Source organism: Acromyrmex echinatior, chromosome 3 (assembly GCF_024713525.1).
Source record: "Acromyrmex echinatior isolate Ae372 chromosome 3, ASM2471352v2, whole genome shotgun sequence".
Lineage (NCBI taxonomy): Eukaryota > Metazoa > Arthropoda > Insecta > Hymenoptera > Formicidae > Acromyrmex > Acromyrmex echinatior.
The window spans coordinates 12,368,547-12,389,143 of NC_141854.1; the positions used below are offsets into that span (position 1 = coordinate 12,368,547).

Here is a 20,597-nt window from a genome sequence, read left to right on the forward strand (position 1 = left end):
TGAGTATTGATATGTGCACAAGGAATCTTGTTTTTTTACATAATCTATTTTAGTATATTTTAGTTTATTTGTGATACTTTGAAGATATACTATTGTAAATTACATAATACAAAAATTATATTATTTTTATGACATAAGTTAATAACCCTAAAATACTATCGATACATAAATATGTACTATAATGTACTCTCCTTCGATTTTCCTATAAATTTGTGTATTTTCATGCATCAAAATATATTCCAAAAAGAAAAATCTTTGTTCAAGTCCCATTTTTTTAAATTTCAAAAATTTTTTATGGTAAGTTAGAGGATAATTTAATGATAATTTATTACGCATATTCATTAAGTGGTCTGTTTATTTTTTGCGCATGCTTATTAATGTTGTAATTTATCTAAAAATTAAATACATATTTTCTGCTTTAATCAAAACACAAATTATTTTCTTATATAATTTAAATTAATAGTAATACTGTATCACTCAATATCAATATCCTAGAATGTCTAGGTAGTATTTTATTATCGATTTGACATTAAAACAGAAAATAATTTTGAATACAAATATTCTGTAATCTGAGAAACATTTTAAAACATGCTTTTAATAAAATATGAGATATAAAAAATGAGATCCTGTTTTTAGGAAAAAAAATGTGTAATGCTCATATTCCTATGTAGGGACTTGATTCTCACAATGTTGTCCTGCGCATCCTTATTGTGACCGTATTATTTCTCACAAACGTGTGCGAAACAGCTATTCTAGGTCCAGAAAAATAAAAGGTATCTTGTCAACGCGAGAAGCGATTACATTATTCATGATTCACTGTTGCTGCACAATTCGCAATTCCATTACTTTCTTTATTCCTGCATCCTTCTAACTCTAGCCGCTGATGATCTCACTTCTGTTCGCCGTCATGTAGCATCTGTTGACATACAGAAACGTGATCGGAAATCACGTCATGGAAAGACAACACATCGTTACGTTCGAACCACATTTAGTGAGAGCGCGGTTTGCACCTACATTGTTTGTACGACTGCTAATGAGCGCGTGCCATCTGGTTATCGCGTATAATTACTCACGGGATTGGTCGTGTTTAATCGTCATCCGTAAATCGACGACCTGTTTATGAAGGCTGGTGTAATCTACCGATAACTATTAGCCGATATTCAGAATTATCGGGAAATTAGCGTTAATAAATCAAGAGATTTTGATGGTAGGTAGAACATCGCTTTTATTATTTCAATACGTCAAAGAGAGAGCAGCCAAACCTCAAAACATTTTTAAAAAATATTTATCGTTTTCTATTAATTTAAATAAATTTATATTTCTGTAACATTATCAGGATAATTTTTAGTCTTTTGGATTTTTTACGTATTTTGATCGAGCTAGCATTAAATTTAATTAATATTATATCTTTTTTATTTAACTAGTTTTCTTTTTCTTATTTCTCTTCTAGCTTAAAGATCACATTCTGTTTATAAATATTTGTGACAAAATTTGACTCTACAGACTAAGTTTATATAATATAACTGACAAGTTTATATAACTGAAAGTATAACTAATTAAGTTAAACATAATAAGGTACACAAAATTTAAATATGACAAAACATAAATGAAAAGTCTTGATAAAATAATGGAGACAAATTAGTTTAATATCGTTCATAATGAATTGAGAATCTGATAACCGAGAATGCAGGAAAGACATTTCTCCTATTTCAGGCTAAAAGACACCACTGCTAACAAAGAAATTACGTTTGATCAACGCCCAAGAAAAAATTGGATCGATGCGTGTTGTCACTGTCGTGAACGATATAACAGACTATTTATTTTGAATCTAGGTTTCGAGATAACATTTAATAATTTTATCAGGGTTAATAAAGACTAATGTTTTTTTTTTTTAAGAATAAAACATATTGTGTTTTTTCTTAAATGTGTTTTTAATGCTTCAAATATGCTTTAAACGGTACAATAAAAAAAAACATATTTAAAACATATTAAAAACATCAATTAAGCATGTTTCAAGCTGTTTAAAACACGTTTAAAACATGTTTTTTACTAACCCTGAATTTTATACACTTTTAAAATTACGTTTCCTTTGTACACTTTATTACACATAAATTTTAATATGTCTTATGCAAAGAAGATAAAAAGGAACTAGCACTGATTAATATACTAGTTAAATAAGACTTTAACTGGTATATTAATCAATGTATTATAATAATTTTTTATATCAAATTTTTTTAGTTCTTCTAACAACTACAATATCTCGTCATATCATAAGATAGAGAGAATATCAAAAGATTACATTATTTATTTATATTTGAAAAATTCCTTATATTTATATTTGTGAAAACACAGCATAGAATATTACAATCCTCTTTTGCCTCTCGGTAATAGAGATGTCATTTTTATTATTAAAATTTATTTCTGGGACAGCATTTTTTTTTTAACTCAACCTTTATATTTTATCCAATCTTATTACTTATGTACCCATAGAATTTTTCCATAAAAATGTCGTCTTACTTATAAGGACTTTTTTTATTTTTATTTTTTTATGTTAGACGCAACTGAAGCAACGAATAAAATGCACGCACGCCACTTCAAGGACTACTGAGATGATGAAGAGTTAAAAACGCCCGAGTATCTCGTGATTTCTCTCGTTCCGAACTTCTGAAATCACATGGCATTTTTCGAGATAGTCTCACAAACGCTTCTCGCGTACCAATACTTTCTCGAAAGTTGGCACAACAATGTGAAAGAAGAAACCTTTAAAGTTACGGCAAAATTAGAGCGGACTGTTCTATCTCGGCATCGCTGTAGCGCAGCTTGTGGTTACTCCCACGGCTCCGGCGCGGAACTTTTCGTTTCATCTGGGTGATTTTTAGGAAATTGGCTTAGCGAAAGCGAAACGAGCAGGACAACGCTACCGCTTGCGCGACGAGTTACTTCACCCTCGGGTGGGTAGTTATACGAAAACCTCCTTCGGACATACGCCGCCGCCACGCCATTGCCGTAAGCGTAAAATATCACGAGACGTCTCTTATACTTTCGCAAGGGTATTTCGGTATATTCTCATTTTCGCGTTAGTGCCGAGGGTCGTTCAACAAGATTCCTTTCCTTCACGCAAGTTACACGATAATCGATTAATAATATATACGAAGTATGTGCCGCATGTAATATAATATAGATTATATTACGTGTGAACACGATATCTTAAATTTTGCTTTAAAAATATTAATTTATTTACCATATTTTTATTCCTGGAAAAATTATCCTTATAATTCCTAAGTTAATATAAATATAGTATGTACATGGAGAAAATTTTTTCTTAGAATTTACCCTGAAAATATGATAGTCGTGGAATAACATTGTATTTCGAAAAATTTTAATGTAAATCTCTCTCATTTATTAATAAAACTACAATAAAATATAAAATAAGTTTTGATTAATTTTATTGAAGTGCATAGTAAAAATTTTTAAAATATTGTATCAGAACTATTATATTTTCAGGGTAAATTTAAAATTCTCTCCGTGTATAGTATGTATTGTCTTACAATTATGAATAAATTTGTTTACTGATACTAATTTCATAAAACTTTTAACATACAAACTTTTAAATATATTTACTGTAAATTTAAGTAAAGTATTATATTTTACTGAACTCTTGATTCCTTTAAGGTTCTAAATATTATTTAATACTTTCATATAAATGTAAATTAATAAGTATTTTTAAAACTAAAGTGTAAATATTCTTTACATAAATATAAACAAATAAAATTTTTGCTATTGTGCTTTTAAAGTTTTTGTAAAAACCGTAAACATTTTCATAGTTAAAAGAATATTATTTTCATTTACTTGGCAAAGTATTTTCTTTGCTTTAACAAAAATATATGGAAAGAACTGGAGAAAATCTCTATTCGCAAAGATTATCGCGCAATGCATATGGAACGAATTCAACAACTGTCTCTGTTGGAACTGCCGTGCTACTGTTTGCCGCTGTCGTTCCGTATGCTTTTTTTCTACGTGGCTCGGTGGAACGACGCGCATAATCGAATGCGCGCGTCCTCGTTAACTCCCGTTCTAACTGGGATTTCACAATGGAGAACGACAGGCTGTATTACCAAAAATTTCGAGACACAGCTAGGCAAAATCGTAAAACTGTATTACCAACAACTATGCGATGGCAAAGGTAGGAAACAAACAAAGGCAAACCGCATTCACCAATGTTTTTCCGTCGTATCATAAAAAGACGCGAAGCGAGACCGTCCAAATGGCTATCCGCTCTTTCTGTTTGTCGAACGAAGAGGTTCATCGCCCTGGAGCGAACGAAACCTAAACGACGAGAAGAACACGAGACCTGACGTGAATTTCCAGCATTTAATTTATCCCGCTATTGCGTCCGACGTCGCAGACAACCGTTTATCAGTACTACTTCTTTTCTCCTCTTTCTTTGTCTCGAGCGAGACTGTGGCATAATTACTTCGCTAACCAAATAAATGAATAACGTCGGTTTATATATGTATATATATATATATATATATATATGTAAAATATATAATATGTACAATATTAGAAATAAATTTATTATCAATATTTAAATAATACAGTTTATGCATAGAGTAGATTTAATTTTGAATATCTCCATACTTTTTATATTTTGTTCAAAACGACATAAAACTATTTATTATCTTATTTACAGTTTCATTTATATCTTCATATCATCTTTCTTTTCTCTACATATTGATAAATATGTAATTCCTTATTTTTAAATAGGGGAGATTGGAGCTAATAGACTCATTTTTCAATTTCGAATTTATATATACATTTGAATACCTAATAATATTTTAATAATAAGGGGAAACTGATAACTAATATGAAAAAATGTATTTTTCTAATGCATTCCATCTGATTTAATTAGCCCCGGAACTGGGATAATTCGACTAAGATTATTATAAAATAAAGATTAATGTATTTTAAGCTACATCTTTGGATACATAATAAAACTTTTATAAAAATAAATTTTTTAAAAATATATTTTAAACATAAACATTCGCTTCACAGGGCAAAACAATGCTTTTTGCAAAATTTGTTTATTTCGTGCAAAAATACATCGAATGAGCCTAGTTTTCAAGATTGCATATGAGGGAACTAAACATTTACCACTGAGAAAAATCTCTTTAAAGAAATAAAATTTTGAGTAAGTACTATAAGAGTCGTCACTAAATGAGTTCTATGGTGAGTAAGATACAGTTCTATGGTTAGTCTACTATCCCCCATCCGTTTTTTAAAAATATTAACAATATACGATAACAAAGACACATAAACAAAAAAAATCTGTTGGACTTTATTAAGTAAGAACTACACTTACTATCTAAGAAATCAAATATCTCAGTCAATCATATACGATTGTAAAACAAAAATCTTAAGAATAAAAATATTTATTGTACTTTAGTGTACGATTTTTTAAAATTGTGGTGTAACTTTTATCAATAGTGTTCGCAACAAGATGTTACGACAGACTTAGAGGCAGTCGCTGCTGCATATTCAGACACGTTTACGCATGTCTCGCGTATTTTGTTTTTAATATAGCCTCGATTATTCTACTTACCCCTATAATCAATTGATCCCGGTCTCTCCTACTCACATATTTTAATAAAATTGACCAAGATTTTTAATTTAAAACAATCAAATTTAATATTCTAAACAAAATATTCTAATTATACGTAAATTGATTGTCTGTTTTATTTACATCTTAAATTATTAAAAATATTCAAATTTCTTATTCGACTTGCGATATATATATAAAACGTCTACTACATTAATATCTAGATAAAATATTAATATCTGGAATTCGAGATCATATTCCTAATCCTACTGTATATCCATAAAGCTTAAATCTTGCATAAATCGCATTATATTCCCATTATACGCCATTGTTAACAAAGCTGGAATCTCATGTTCGCTATTATAACGTAGTATACTCTATTGTTAACGAAGTTTGAGTTACATGTCCGACAGAATGCTCGTTATTCCACACTGTGCTGTTTCACCGCTGATTTACAGAGAGAGATAAATTTTTTGAATCACCCACGACAACGAATTCGAACGTCGCCGAATGCACGACGCGATTGTGCTCGGCCAGCTCGGCCGTAGCGATCGGCGTGTCCCAAGGAGATTTGTTAACTTCTGGCAAACAGAAGTTTATCAATAAAATTGCTTTCACGGTGTAATACCGTGCTGGAGCACAGCCAAATTCGGCTATCTGGCCCCTATGCGCGCGCTTTGCGGCGGTTCACACGCTCGCACACATTCGCGGCTTGACCGATGCGCCTGCATGCGACTCTAGTGTGCATATTTAGAATGCGCCGTTCGCTTTAATCATTTAGTAACTCGACATGGTAATTACGTTGGCCCTAGTTAATTCCATGCGCAAATATCCACCGAGTTATTATTTTGTGCTGGACGTTATTAATTTTCTGCTGCATATATGTATAGTTAAGCGACTAACCGCAGGCTTGTATTATATGTATATGTATATCATGTAGAATTATTTTCATATTGAACTTTCCCCCATGACTTTCCCAACACAGAAATGAAATTCGTGACCTATTTTCTGAATCAAGAGACAATTCTTCATGTACGTACATACATCACCACATGTTGCCTTTCAAATAATATATGAGAGACAGACAGTTATGAAAAAAACATGATATAAAATAGTAATAAAAAAATTAATCATATAATATTTAAGAAAAAATTCAAATATTTAGATATACTGAAGTATTTTCTTTAATTTATTATTACTGCTTATATCTTAATATTTTGTCACTTTGGAAGAAATATCTCAACACATGTGTAAAATTCAAAATATTTACAAATCATACAATTTACATTATATTTTACTATTATAACGGTACGACAGTAATAGAACATTTTATGTATATAACTATACACATCTGTAATATTGTATTATAAAAAGAAATTTAATATTGGTTTTATAAAAAAGTAATCCTTTTTAATTGTTATATAATCTACATTATCGACTTAAATACTAATTCACATGTATTTAACTATGTAAAAATTCAAGTAAAAAGTTTATAAAGAAAAAGTACCACTTTTAAATGTAATATTTAAAAAGTGGTCGATTTGCACGAGCTATCGCTATTACGTTGCAAAGTACATATTCGAGTAAAGTAAAATTTTTAGCACGTTAAAACTAACTTCGATTCACGAACGCGGTGCACTAGACATGCCGAAACTGCAAGTAACAAGATTTAGCGTTAGAGAGGCTTCGCTTCGCCTGAGATAAGGATGTTAGGAAGCTGTGCTAGTATTGGAGAATGGGATCGTCACACCAGGAATCAGATGGTAGAGCTCTGTTCTAGTATTGGCGAGAGTGAAGCTTTACGCGACAATCTCTCGAATCCTTAATCGTGTAAATAGAATTTATTTCGCGCATCAAGCAAGTCACACAAACTCTCAAGGCAGTTTGTGCGATTCGGTATACCACACCTATACATTAACGCGAAGTTTCTCGACAAAATAGTAGTCCTTTGCTCGCACAGCATAAGTTGTTCTTAACTCGTCAATATCGATTAACTTTTATCGATATCGCTAACTAAAGTAATTCTATCCAGTTTTTTTGATAACTTTTTTAGTTTTAAACTATACATTATTAATAAAAGAAGAATTTTTTTAATGCACTTTTTCTCATTTCTTTAATTAAAGTGAGAGAAAATTTTGTAATAGAAGCATCTTTTTTGGATTCTTTAACAGCACAATATTTAAATCAAAATTTTAAAAAGCTACAAAGTCATAAGATTCATATTTTTCTATTCTAAACGTCTGTACATGCATATGTAAATATCTTTTTTTTTTAATTTCAAATATATTTAAAAAATATTTTACTTAGGTGTGCGGTACAATAAAGAAATAAAAAATTAAAGATAGATACTAACTGGCAACGTAAATTTCAATTTTCCATGTTAAACAAAATAGAGGTAAAAAATGCATCACACTGATTGACACTGAGCGACGATGAAAATAGTCGATTTTCACGAGAAAATTTTTGAAACACCCAAAGCGTGACAGAATCTGATATAATCCGACAAGTATTTCCGATTCAATTATGAAACTCACCTCGTTTCGAGGCGTGGAAACTATCTTGCGGCTGTATCACCTCGACCTGAGCGCTGAGGCGAGACTTGGGCAGGATGTCCCGGTTGGCGTTGATCTTCTCCGCGGCGTAGCGAAAGGCCACTTCCTGCTTGTCGTCCGACGGATGAAACAGCCCGCCTGGGAAATCACGCATCCATATTAAAGGGTGCTACTTTGACGAGATCCACACGTGCACTACTTATTTTCTGTCTACGAGCACCATTACAGAATATCTTTATCCAACCGTCTATTTACCCGGTTTTCTGTTCACTAGAGCAGGATAAAGATTTATGGTCTATTTACACCTACGTGAGATGATCCCGACTAGAACCGTGTTCCGTGTAACTTCACTGTACAATGTATTTTATGCGCATGTGTTTACATGTTACATTTTTACATGTTCAGTGTCTTCGAAATAATTCTAATGTCTTTGGCAAGAATATTTTGATATAAGTTTGAACATATGTATTTAATAAATGCACTTCAAAAAACTATATTAATATTCTGAAAAAGGTATATTAAGTACAAAAATACTTTTTATAAGTTCTAACGAATTTTAAAAATATATTAATTTATTGATTCTTATAAAAACAAAAATCTTGAAAAATTTTATCTAGTATCGGCACAATATCGTACAAATAAATCACAAAATAAAAGATTTAAAAAGTAAAATATCAGAAAAGAAATAACAGCGCTAAATCATAATTCGACTGCTATGAAACAAAATTGGATTAAAGTTCGTAAAATATCTTTGTATTTAAAGTTGTATCCCGATCGAAAATTTCCATATGTAAACACAGATTTATTATTTTTATTTATTCATTTATTTATTTATTTTTTTTTTTTTTGATCGAGAAAAGAGATATGAGAGTACACATTCGTTCCATTCGTTGTCATTTCCATCATTTCGCGTCACATAAGTACTCGCGACAGTTTCTTCGTATTGTCCGCTAAAATTCTGCGCCTTCCAATTCATTCGGTTAGGAGAAATTGGCGCCATAAATTGATTTTAATCTCGTGTACGTCATAAAGTAACTGTACGAGCAGCTGCACCGGCTTGACTCTGCGATTTATAGAATTTGTGGAATAGATTTACGTCTCTCGTTAGCGACCTGCTATCGATTCTCTTTGGCATACCTCATAAGGTACGTCGCTCGACTCGCTACGCTCATTGTGACAATAATAAACCTAATAATGTAAATGAGAATGAAAATATGAAAATAAGTAATAGTTTGAAAATTTAACGCAAAATGAAGAAAGATGAACACACATTGTCCTCGCAGTGGGAGAATAAATCCATTGCAATTTCTTTATCAGATTCATATATAGGAATTTTGAATTAGTACATCAGTAACACTTTCGTCAAGGAGAGAAAGCAGAAACTAGCAAATGTGATAAAAGCGCGCAATAATGCTATACTTGTTACGAGTTTTAATGCATTCGTTCGTACTACGTTTATATCCTTATTCTGTGGCATTTCACCAATGCCATGTATGGCCAATAACTTTCTATATCGGAAAATTGAAAAAAAGAAAACAATTTACAAAATATGAGAAAAACTGGAGTGAGAGAGATAAATAATAATTTTGTAGTTAATGACTTATTGAGCAATCAACTGAATTTGTGTCGCAAATATCGATAAATATTTCAGATGTGACAATCGATCGTAAAATCGTCGCAAACGTTGGAAAATAAACGTTTACATAAATTAAACGTTACCTTTTTTCAGGTCAGCTGCCCAATCAAATTAAATGAATTTAAATATTCATTGATCGCTAATAAATTATTTCGCACAGAGTGATTGAGAATGCCAACAACTGTCGCTTCCGTTACAATCATTATAACGCAATAAATATGTTAAATTGTTCCCACAATACATATTAAGGTTCATTCTTAGTGTTTTATATAAAATCACGCCATTTAATTATACGTGCGATTAAATGAACTTTCCACCGTCATGGCCGGTTGACTCAAATAAATCACGAAAACTATACATGATTATGGCGCACGCCGCTTTTAATTTTCGCGTCAATTTGACAGCTCCCGTTTATAATAACGTTGAATTCAAAGCACGTAATGAGCCGCTGTTCTAAAACAAAAGATTGTTTGTAATCCTGGTTATATCATGCGCGCAAAAGACAGCTTTGTGAGCGTACATTACAAACTTAATTACATTTTTCCCGTATAACTATTTTATGTATAATCTGTTATGCATAGACATTTGTGTACGTTTAAACCGTATAACAAAATTAAAAAATGATTTGTATATCGTACTGTTACATATTTTTATCAGAACAAAAACGGATTTTTATTCTTTTCAGATTTTTCCTCATATCAGCTATTCAATTTTCAAACATAATTTCCTTAAAAAGAGAGACTATGATGTAATAATTGTTCGACTAACAATAGCGATGGAAAAAGGAGATAAAAATGAAGTAGTAGAAGAAAGTTGAACGAATTGAACTGGCACCGAAAAAGATACCGCGAAAAATTAGAAAAATAAGAAATGCGAAACGCTTAAAATTCAATCGGCGTAATGTAAGCTAAAAGAATTTCTAGTTTTCTCTCTCTCGTTCTAGTCTCTCTTTGTACTATTTCGTAAATTTCTTTCCTTTTTCAGTTTTCCGATACAGAAAGCTATTGGCCATACACGGCATTGGTGATATGCCACACGGAACAAGCGTACGGACGTAGTACGAACGAATGCATCAAAACTCGTAGCAAGTACAGCACGTATCTCCCTGAGCTCGGACGTGTATATCGATCTGCTTTTGCTTCTCTCTCGCTACCTTGGAAAAGAAAGCGTTCGGAAATTGAGTGCATCGTTGAATTTACGTTTCGATAAAAGTTCACCGAGTATAGTCGGGCATTCGGTATCACGTACATCCACGCGTATATCCGCGCGTCGTCGAGAAATGACAATCGTAATATTAAACAGTGACGTGACAGTTTTGCATGTGCGTAAAATATACGAGCTGTTGTTGTTTCATCATATTTTTAAGAGATAAAACTGCAAAACTGCAAAAAGCTGATATGCAAGCAAAGTACTTCTGTTATAAATTATAATTATTTTTCAGATATATGTAAATCAATTATTTTCGAAATAGAAACTTTGTGGTCAGTATAATGTTGTTACTATTAAATTCTGATAACAATAACATTATTAATTTTGTTTTATTTTGTTTTGTTAGATATTGATAGCATGTACAATAACAAAGAATTTCCATTAAGTAAATGAGATTTTGTTTTCTATTAGAAAATATCGATAAAAATTTTCGATCTCATAATTTCCTGCGCGCGAATTTAAATATGTTTGTGGTTTTCAAGTAAAAACAAGTAAAAATTTTGCGACAAAATTACAAAATATATTTTTAAAACCGGTTCCATAAAAAGAGAATGCATAAAAATATTTTGCATCATAAAACAACATAGTAGTGTCAATATTTGTAAATTTATATCTTATTTTTTTATTATATTAATTATTTATTATTACATTATTTTAACATGATTTTATATTTATTACTAAATTGCATTAAAATTATCTTATTAATTTATAATAATTTTTTAAATATTTATATAAAAGGCTAATTTTATCCTTTTGATTTTTATAAAATATAAATAGAAATTGTAAAAATTTTTTAATATAAATTTTTGCGAGACAACATATAAAAATTCTTAACATTTTTTTCGATTTAAAATATGTAAAATTATTGTTCAGTCGTTGGGTGTGAAAAATCTTTTAAAAATATGTATCTCTTTTATATGTTATTTTCAACCATGAGATTTTGCAGATTTTCGTGACTTGTAAGCGGAATGTGCTATATCAGTATCTGCTGTTCACAGAGGCAGCTACTTTCAATATATCCACAGGCAGATGGTTAGCGACATTTAACTGTGAAATACCTCTTGTTTATATATCCGCTACATGCGCAACAGTACACGCGTGGTTGCTATCAGAGTGATTTTCTCTCTGACGCGCAACAGCCAGAACTTCGGTAATTGTCGTCGCACACGGTAAAATGCATGTTATCTGCGTCACGTTGCCTGTGTTTCTCTTGCACTACCATCAATGCCAATTAAATAGAGCACCGTTAGTAGCATACCCTTTTATCGCCGCTATTAATTTCAATTATTTGTCTGGCCAGCAAAACATTTTCACGGAGTCGTTATAGTTTAACAATATTTGGCAATTGCCTAATACGTAACTGTATGAATATAAACCAAGAATTGTAGATTGAAAACATAAGGCGATATAATTTATCCAAAAATAGGTTTTTGATATATACAGTATAGTATTTCATATATATTTAAATAAAAATATAATTAAAAGTTTATCATGATTACAAAAATTGAAACATAAAAGAGATATAATAAATAAAAAGGAATAAAAAAATAATAATGTTAATTTAACTATTATATTATAATTTTTTTTTATAAATAAAACAAGATTTTGTGTGAGAAAATCACTTCAAGTGCTTTTACGTCAAAAAAAAACTTGCTTTAATCACTACGATTATTTATCTCAATAATTAAGTCTACAATTAAATTTCACTTCAAATTAACTAAGGAATAAGATTTTATCTGATTATAATATTCGTAAAGCTTCTACGAATATTATCTCAAAAGCTAAGTTCGTACTACCGTTTCCTTACTCGTGGATATTATCGATCGAGACATTGATAATAATTTTACTGACGCCATTGAATGTGGTCGAAAGGGTCGTGGCTTTCACACCAGGAGAAAGATACTCACCTATCCTAATGAAATCAGGAAGAGCCGCGGCGTGGGCGGCGAGGAGCGCCAGCAGTAGCAGCCACCTCGCAGCCATTTCCGGTTCCGGTTCACCCCGCCGTCTCTCCCTGTGCCTTCCGTCGTTGCCTCCACCGCCGCTGCCTGTAACCCCCTCTCTCTTCCTCTCTGTCTCCTCCTCTCCTTCTCTTTGTCCTCCCGAAGGAACTTACGCCACTGGAAAACAAGATTGGACAGCGAGTTCATTAAAATGCACACCACAAGTCTTCGTATTCGGTCTGCATATCTGTTCTCGTTTACAAGAGAATTGTATTTCGGGCGCGCCCGGTGTCACCGATTGCCGACACGAAATCAGCGATGATTGAGGAACATCGTTGCCTACGAGGATAGGAAAGCAATGAAAGGACGAGCAAAATTGAGCGACGATAGGCGATCATCATCACCGGAATATTGCACGCGAAATTGTAGGAATAAGATCACGAAACATTAATCAAATTAGATACTATCTTACATTAGTAATACAATTCATTGGCGATGCATTGATTAAACATTGGTTAGGTTGGTATAAACTGAGAATATATTGGCTTTGGTTGTTACAACAACATTCTTTATAAAAAAGAAATGTATATATATGAATTCACGTTACATTAATATTATATTAAATATATAGCTATTAAGATATGCCCCTATAAATAGTTCTTACAGCTGTAATTCTTACACGATAAATAACATCTGATTAGAATATTCTCAAACATGGTTGCCTTAACTGAAGATTTATTGCTGCCTTTCGAATAATACAGTTGCACGGCACAGTACTAAGAGTTCAATTTCATTGCAACAATATACAATAGAATAGACAACAGCAGTATTACTGTCAATTCACAAAGAATTTTTTATATAAAATAAAGTGTATATTATAGTGTGTGATTTTTTTGTGCATATTATTGCGAATACATCGTGAATAATTATGAATAATCCTTGATTTAAATGCATGCATTACTGCGCGTCAAATATACGTCTGTACATGGACTATCCTAATCAAATACGTTTCTATAAACATATGCGCTTAACGCGCGTTATAATGTGTATGGAAAGGGGTTAATCTTGCGAGCTTTAGCTTCAAAGCGCAGGATTTAACTCTGACCTAGAAATAATCATTACTGTTATAACCACTGCTTACCACATCTCCGGCTTTCGACTGGAAACTCTGGCTTTTTGACCAAATCTCCGGCACACGGAAACTCTCCAACTAACAGTTCAAATTTTAATAACTTTTTTATATACGCGTGTCAACTTTCTTCCGGTTTTTAGAAAAATATTTTCGCCAGGAGAGCTAAATTTGATGATTTTTTTTTTGTTTAGAAGATGCACTATCAGGAATCTTAGTATTGGCAATTTCGATATTGATTATCGATTTCTGACAGGATAGTAAAATCTTTCGCAGAAAAACTGCCGATCTTAAGTGGAACTAAAAATGTAACAGCCGTGGATGTAACATCCATATAGCAATTATCCTCGCTAAGGTAACCTGCATATAGATCACTTTCAGAATACTATGGTTCTCATAACTTTTTTACAACACAAGCTATAGATTGATTGATCAATCAATGTATATTCTTTGTTACATTTAAATTATTAAAGATTCAATTTTGATTTGGATGTCTATCTGGACTATAATTAATATTAGAGTTTTTTTCCCTTCTTTTTTTCTTTTTCTTTGCGATTAACGTTTTAAATGTATTAAAAGTTATTCATTAATTTCAACATAATTGACACTTATTCGCTGAATGGTCAAAGACTGCTTTTGACTAAATCGCTAGAATTTAAGTGTTTGCGATATGAATTTTTGTTTTAGTCTACTATCTCCTATTATTTTACAATAAATCGTTTTTGTTTTCTCTTTCTCAACAAATTTATCTTTTAATAATTTTAATACATTTTAGATTGTTATTAGAGTTCGTTTTTATATTATAGTTTCCGTTAATAAATGGAAGTGGCTCACTGAAATGAATGAGTTTGTAAAAAAAATTTTTTGTAATTACATCATATTGTCTCTGAGGATTAAAAGTGAGCTGAAACATGTAAGCGGATTAATTATTATTAAAGTTGTTTTGTTAACCGTATTAGTTTGCACAAAAATTACCATGCTTGACTCCTATTGCCCTTTTATATCCAACAATTTTATATCATTAAGGAGTCTTTAGGAATTAATTTACATATATATCATATCATATATATATATATATCATACATCATATATAGTAATATCATATTCATATACCAATTAAAAATATTACTAAGCAAAGGCTTAGGACGCTTGCACGGAATGCAAGAGATCCAGGTTCGACTCCCGGCCTAAAATATATTTATTATTATTTTTATACGCATACACATATGTAAAAATGATAAAATATTACGATATTGGCTTGTTTCATTTTCTGATTATTTAAAAAATTTGGTTTTATTTGTGAAAAAATTTACTTTTTTTAAAAATATTTTATTATAACAAAATTTTTATTTGCAATTTAATAAAATTATTAGAAATATCTAAAATTTTTCAAGAATTATGAAAAATAATAATCTTAACATTTTTTTTAAATAAATTGATTGTTAAAATTATCAAAAAATAAAAATCTGTATATCTATTGTATAATCAAATATTCAATAAAATTCATTCATGTATTTTATATGTAATTACTACATAATCTGAATAACACTACATTCTTAAAAAATAAAAAATGTTAACAAGAAAATATCGATAGAATCAATTTTATACGATCGAAAATAGCTAATATAGAATTCGCGTATTCGTAATTGCACTTGTACTTATATTACTGCATCATTTACTATTGATTTTCGTAGTTTTTATAATTGATATGCTCTATTTTCGGTTCATATTATCCTTCGATTCCTTATAAATAACATGTAACACAACTAATATTAACAAATTAATTTCTGGTAATTAAGTTAAAGGAATTAATAACCTATTTATATTTGCATTAACCAGATAATTCAGTTGGTGTGTAATATTAAAATACAGTAACTAATTAATTAAATTGATTGTTGATAATATATGGTACACATGTATTTATACAACAAAAAATTAAAAAGTAAAGTCAGTTATATATAAACACTTATATGAAAATCACTTGTAGAGCATAATTGAATTAAGATTTAAGTAACAATTTTAATCTAATAATTTCTCGAATAAAATTAATCATTTTCGACGACGCTAATGGATCCACAAGAAATAAGCGATGGCAATCTGTTCAACGATATTAATTTTAAATACAAAGATCAAAATGTTCAGCGTACATTTAATATATAACGTATCTTTATTGTTAAATATTTCATAGTGATGAAACGAATCAATTGATATATGCGATTCTCCTTTTTCTGCCAGCGTTGACATTCTACAAATTTGGCGCTCCACTATTTGAAAAACAAAGAGCACGATATTTCGGCGTATATTTACTTTCCAATACGTTAAATACTTCACAGAAATAGATTGGCACGCAGCCTTGATGTTTGCATTGTAACGTACATACAAAGCGCGATGTAGCGTACACAAGGTCGCCGCGTTATCATTCGCCCTTCGACACTCGAGCGAACGGCTAGCCGCTCCGCGTGTTGCGTATTATCCTTCGAATCGCGATCGTTCCTCATGAACAATTAACAATTACCGAACTCCAACATCGCGATTGATTAACTCTCACGGTTAGCAACTCGATAACGGCATCACGGCTAACAATGTCGATTTATTGAAGCAGACATGTTTCGCGCGATTCAGTCATTTAAAATAGAAATTGAGGCAGACGTGTCCCGAATTTTTCGCCAATTTAAATATCATTTCTCTAATACTATTTCCAAATTGAGAGCGAACTATCGGGTCGAATGATTCAAACAGAAAGCCATGTTATATCATTAATAATATTTCACGTATTTTGCGGGATTGGCGGATCGCGTTACGTTGTTCGGGTTACGTTGAGAATGTCATGCAAATGCCGCGTGATTATTATACTCTGAATTAATATGCGCACAATTGTGATTAACAGTATTTTCATTAGTGTCGTGTTGAATTTATGTCTCGAAGATTCCTGAGAAGAGAAAGAAGCCTAGGAGAGACATCGTTGACCGACAACGGAAAAGCCATGAGATGAGTATACATTATTCATTATTTGTAAAATTAATCGGCTATTTGAGTCGTTCAGTTGAGTGATTTTTAGAACAAAGATTAATATTTTATAAAATTTACAAAATGTTTGTTAAAAGTTTGAACTTGAAAACAACTTTTTTCCAAAAACTATAACTATTTTATTAACTCTCCGTCTGCAATTATATTTTTATTCCCTTCATTGCAAGCTCAAGTTTTTTACTATCCTAAACTTTTAAAAAAATATGGAAAAATTCAGAGGTATCTTTTAACATCTTTATTACATTATCAGACAAGTTTTTAACAAATTTTAAAAAGGGAAACCAGATTCTTTTATTCAGAAATTTAAAAGTGAATAATTTTACTTGTACTAAAAAAGACTCAAATTACAGACAGAGGGTTAAATATCTTTTTGTAAAAAGTAATATGAATAAAAAATTTAATGTATAAAATAATAATTTATTCTGATTTGAAGTAATGATTCCATTAATAGTATACATAAATACAACGTCTCTCAGAATAATTACTTTGAAATGAATAGATTAGGAAAGATTAATATAATTGATTAATTTTAGAATATGTATCAATGATGATTGATTTATTATGTGCATATTAAAATGCATATGTATAAAGCTTCCAGAACTTATTGTAATTGACATATTATCGATTAGTTTAATTATTTACTGATATAATTTAGTGGTACATTAAGCAATAAAATAACAATTTTAGATGTGTAAATTATGTAAAAGTTCTTGAAAACTTAAGCGTGTAAACTACAAAAATAAAAATGTAAAATATAAAATAAAGTAAAATAAAATCTAATAAAATAAGATAAAGTAGCTAAAGTAAATTGATTTTTCTAAAAATGAAACATGATGGATTTGTTAAAAATATCCCTCACATTTTTTTACTAAGTATATATTCTATAACATATAGATTAAATTTTCAGGAAATAAAATTTCAAAAAATAAGAAGATAATGAAGATAAGATATATTAATAATATTTATAATTAAGAATATTTAATAATTTTATTAAATACATAATAATTAATATACAGTAATATTTCTAAATAATATAATATTTCTAAATTTATTGCTGACCATTTTATTCATTAAATAAATAATGAGAAATAAGTAAAACAAGAAACCAATAAAACTGTAACAAATATATATAAAATGACATATTTGAAATGTAAAGCTTTTATTGAAATAACTTTATATCATGACAATAACGTGGTATGAAATATTTACTCTTTCTCTTTATTTATAATTTTATGTGACATAAAATAAATTTAATATCTATAATGTGTAGAAAAACGTTGTTAATATTTAGATGCACATTATTTTTTCTCTTTTCTAAATTTTTAAAAAGGTCTTTCTAGTCTTACCATTTTATTCTAAAGTTAAATATTACTATTTAAATTAGTGCAAGAAAGTAATATTAAAAAATTTTGTATTATGTATCAAATGAGAAAAGAAAACATTTCACTATCAATATTAATTAATTGAAAGTAAAAAAACATGCTAATAATTACATTTGTTCTTGTGTAACAAATTTTAATTTTAATCTTCCAAAATCCATTCATATTTATTCGTAATTTATCTTACAAATATGATTTACAACAAAGTTTTAAAGTTATGATCCAATAAAAAGATCCAATAAAAAATTTATTACGAAAGAGAACATTTTTTTTATGTAAATCATTTCAAACTTCATTAGTTACATTGTTACTGTAATTTAAATAAATTATTAATAATTTATATTAATGATGAATTGAAATAGAATTTATATTGTAATACATTAAAAGTAGTTCTGGACAGCGTGTAACATAATAATGAGATACTCATGTCAATATGAAATTCATGAAAATGCATATTACGAAGATATAAAAATTTAAATTGGTTGTGTCTGTACGTGCGTTTTTGAGTGCATATACGAGCCTACCTATCATTCATTTCGAATTTTTTATATTATCTCTCATATCATTTTTATATTATCTCTCTCCCTGCCTCTCTTTCCTCTCACTTCTCTCTCTCTCTCTCTCTCTCTCTCTCTCTCTCTCTCTCTCTCTCTCTCTCTCTCTAAAAATTATCAATTGTGACACACATTAAATTTTTTAAATAAATTCCGAAAGTTTTTTCAATTTATAAGCTAGCCTGTCCATTTATTATTTGATTTATTATTTGATTTACTTTTGTTAAAATGCGTTTCTTATTCCAAAATATATCATGTTAATTAATCACAAATCGATTTTGGCGGCAGCACATGATTGAAATGATATCATTTCAAAAAAACGTGAGGAGAAACAGAGAGAAAGAATTTTTCTCTATGTACGTACAGAATATACAATATTAAATTAAACTCTATAAAAAAATTCAATTGTTAAATCGATCATTATTTTTCAGCAAAAGTTGCTTATATGCTATTAAACTTATAACAAAAGATGAAAAACATAAAAGACGTAAAAGTAAAATTGTTCTATAGCAGTTATTTCTTAGTTTCTCTATTGTAACTGTTGTGTAGCCCATAATAGGATAAGATAAATTAAACAAAGGAAAAAGGCAGCACAAAAAAATAGGTTGAATCTAGCATAGGTAGTAGAACGACCATAATAGACGTATAAATATCTCTCTCTCATTCATCTCTTTTTAAATATAAGTTTTGTGAGATGTTATACAACAGCTATATACACCGGTAGTCTGTGGTAACATTACGTAAGCGTCACGCTGTGAATATAATTCCGAAATATATTACGCGTTGAAATATATTCTGCGAAATTCCAAGGCACGCTCCTTGCTTCGCTCGGTTTCTTCCTTTTGTGTTGCAGTTCCTCTATAATATCCTATGAAAGTAAATGTTACCATGTGCGGTCAGATTTCACACAAAAATGTAGGAAAATAGTCTCGCTGATTTCAAGTTATAACATCCCTCGGGATATACGTAATCTCATTCAAATTTCATAACGAATGATTATCATGTTTTTTCTCATTTTGAGCATATGTGGAATACTCAATTTTTTCTCTGCACGTAGCCCATTTAATTTTTAATTAATTCGAAATAGACTTTTATATTTAAAGCAAAGAAGATTTTCCTGTTTAATACTGTCGAACGTATATAAAAATTTTTGAATTTTCGAAGTCATAGTAATCTTATGGATTGTCGGTTGAAATTTGATTATTTCAGGTAGTTTAATTTCCCAGTGGAAATCTGTGTTCAAATTGCTAATTGTGTGCGTCAATTCTTCCGTAGATTACACGGGAAATTATAAAACATGCGCTTTTTCTTACGCGTTTATTTTTATAAAATAACATTGTGTCGCAGAATTGAAAGCAACGAATATAACTCCAGCAAAAGTCAACACGAAGGTGTTGTTGAGAAGGAGAGCGAGGAAAAAGTAGGACTGTCCGCGTTTCTAAACTGTAGCTGGAGAGTTTTTTTTACGCGAGCCACGAAACGTGTAGTTACAATGGCCATGCGTATACAATATACGAGAGCTAGAACCGAGTCGGATTGCGCAAGGTAAATGCAGCCAGGAATATAGTG

The 20,597-nt window shown here is 30.2% G+C and overlaps 1 protein-coding gene across 7 annotated transcripts in view; it reads right to left on the minus strand.

Moving 5' to 3' along the window:
- Positions 1–20,597, minus strand: part of KaiR1D (Kainate-type ionotropic glutamate receptor subunit 1D) — a 429,757-nt gene that overhangs the window by 128,150 nt on the left and 281,010 nt on the right. For all 7 annotated transcript variants that reach the window (XM_087404686.1, XM_087404682.1, XM_087404685.1 and 4 more), the window contains 2 exons: positions 12,904–13,116; positions 8,134–8,289 (listed from right to left, as the gene is read on the minus strand). In XM_087404686.1, coding sequence (XP_087260812.1) covers positions 8,134–8,289; positions 12,904–12,979 — 232 coding nt within the window. In that variant the 5' untranslated portion in view covers positions 12,980–13,116. The remainder of the gene's footprint in view (positions 1–8,133; positions 8,290–12,903; positions 13,117–20,597) is intronic.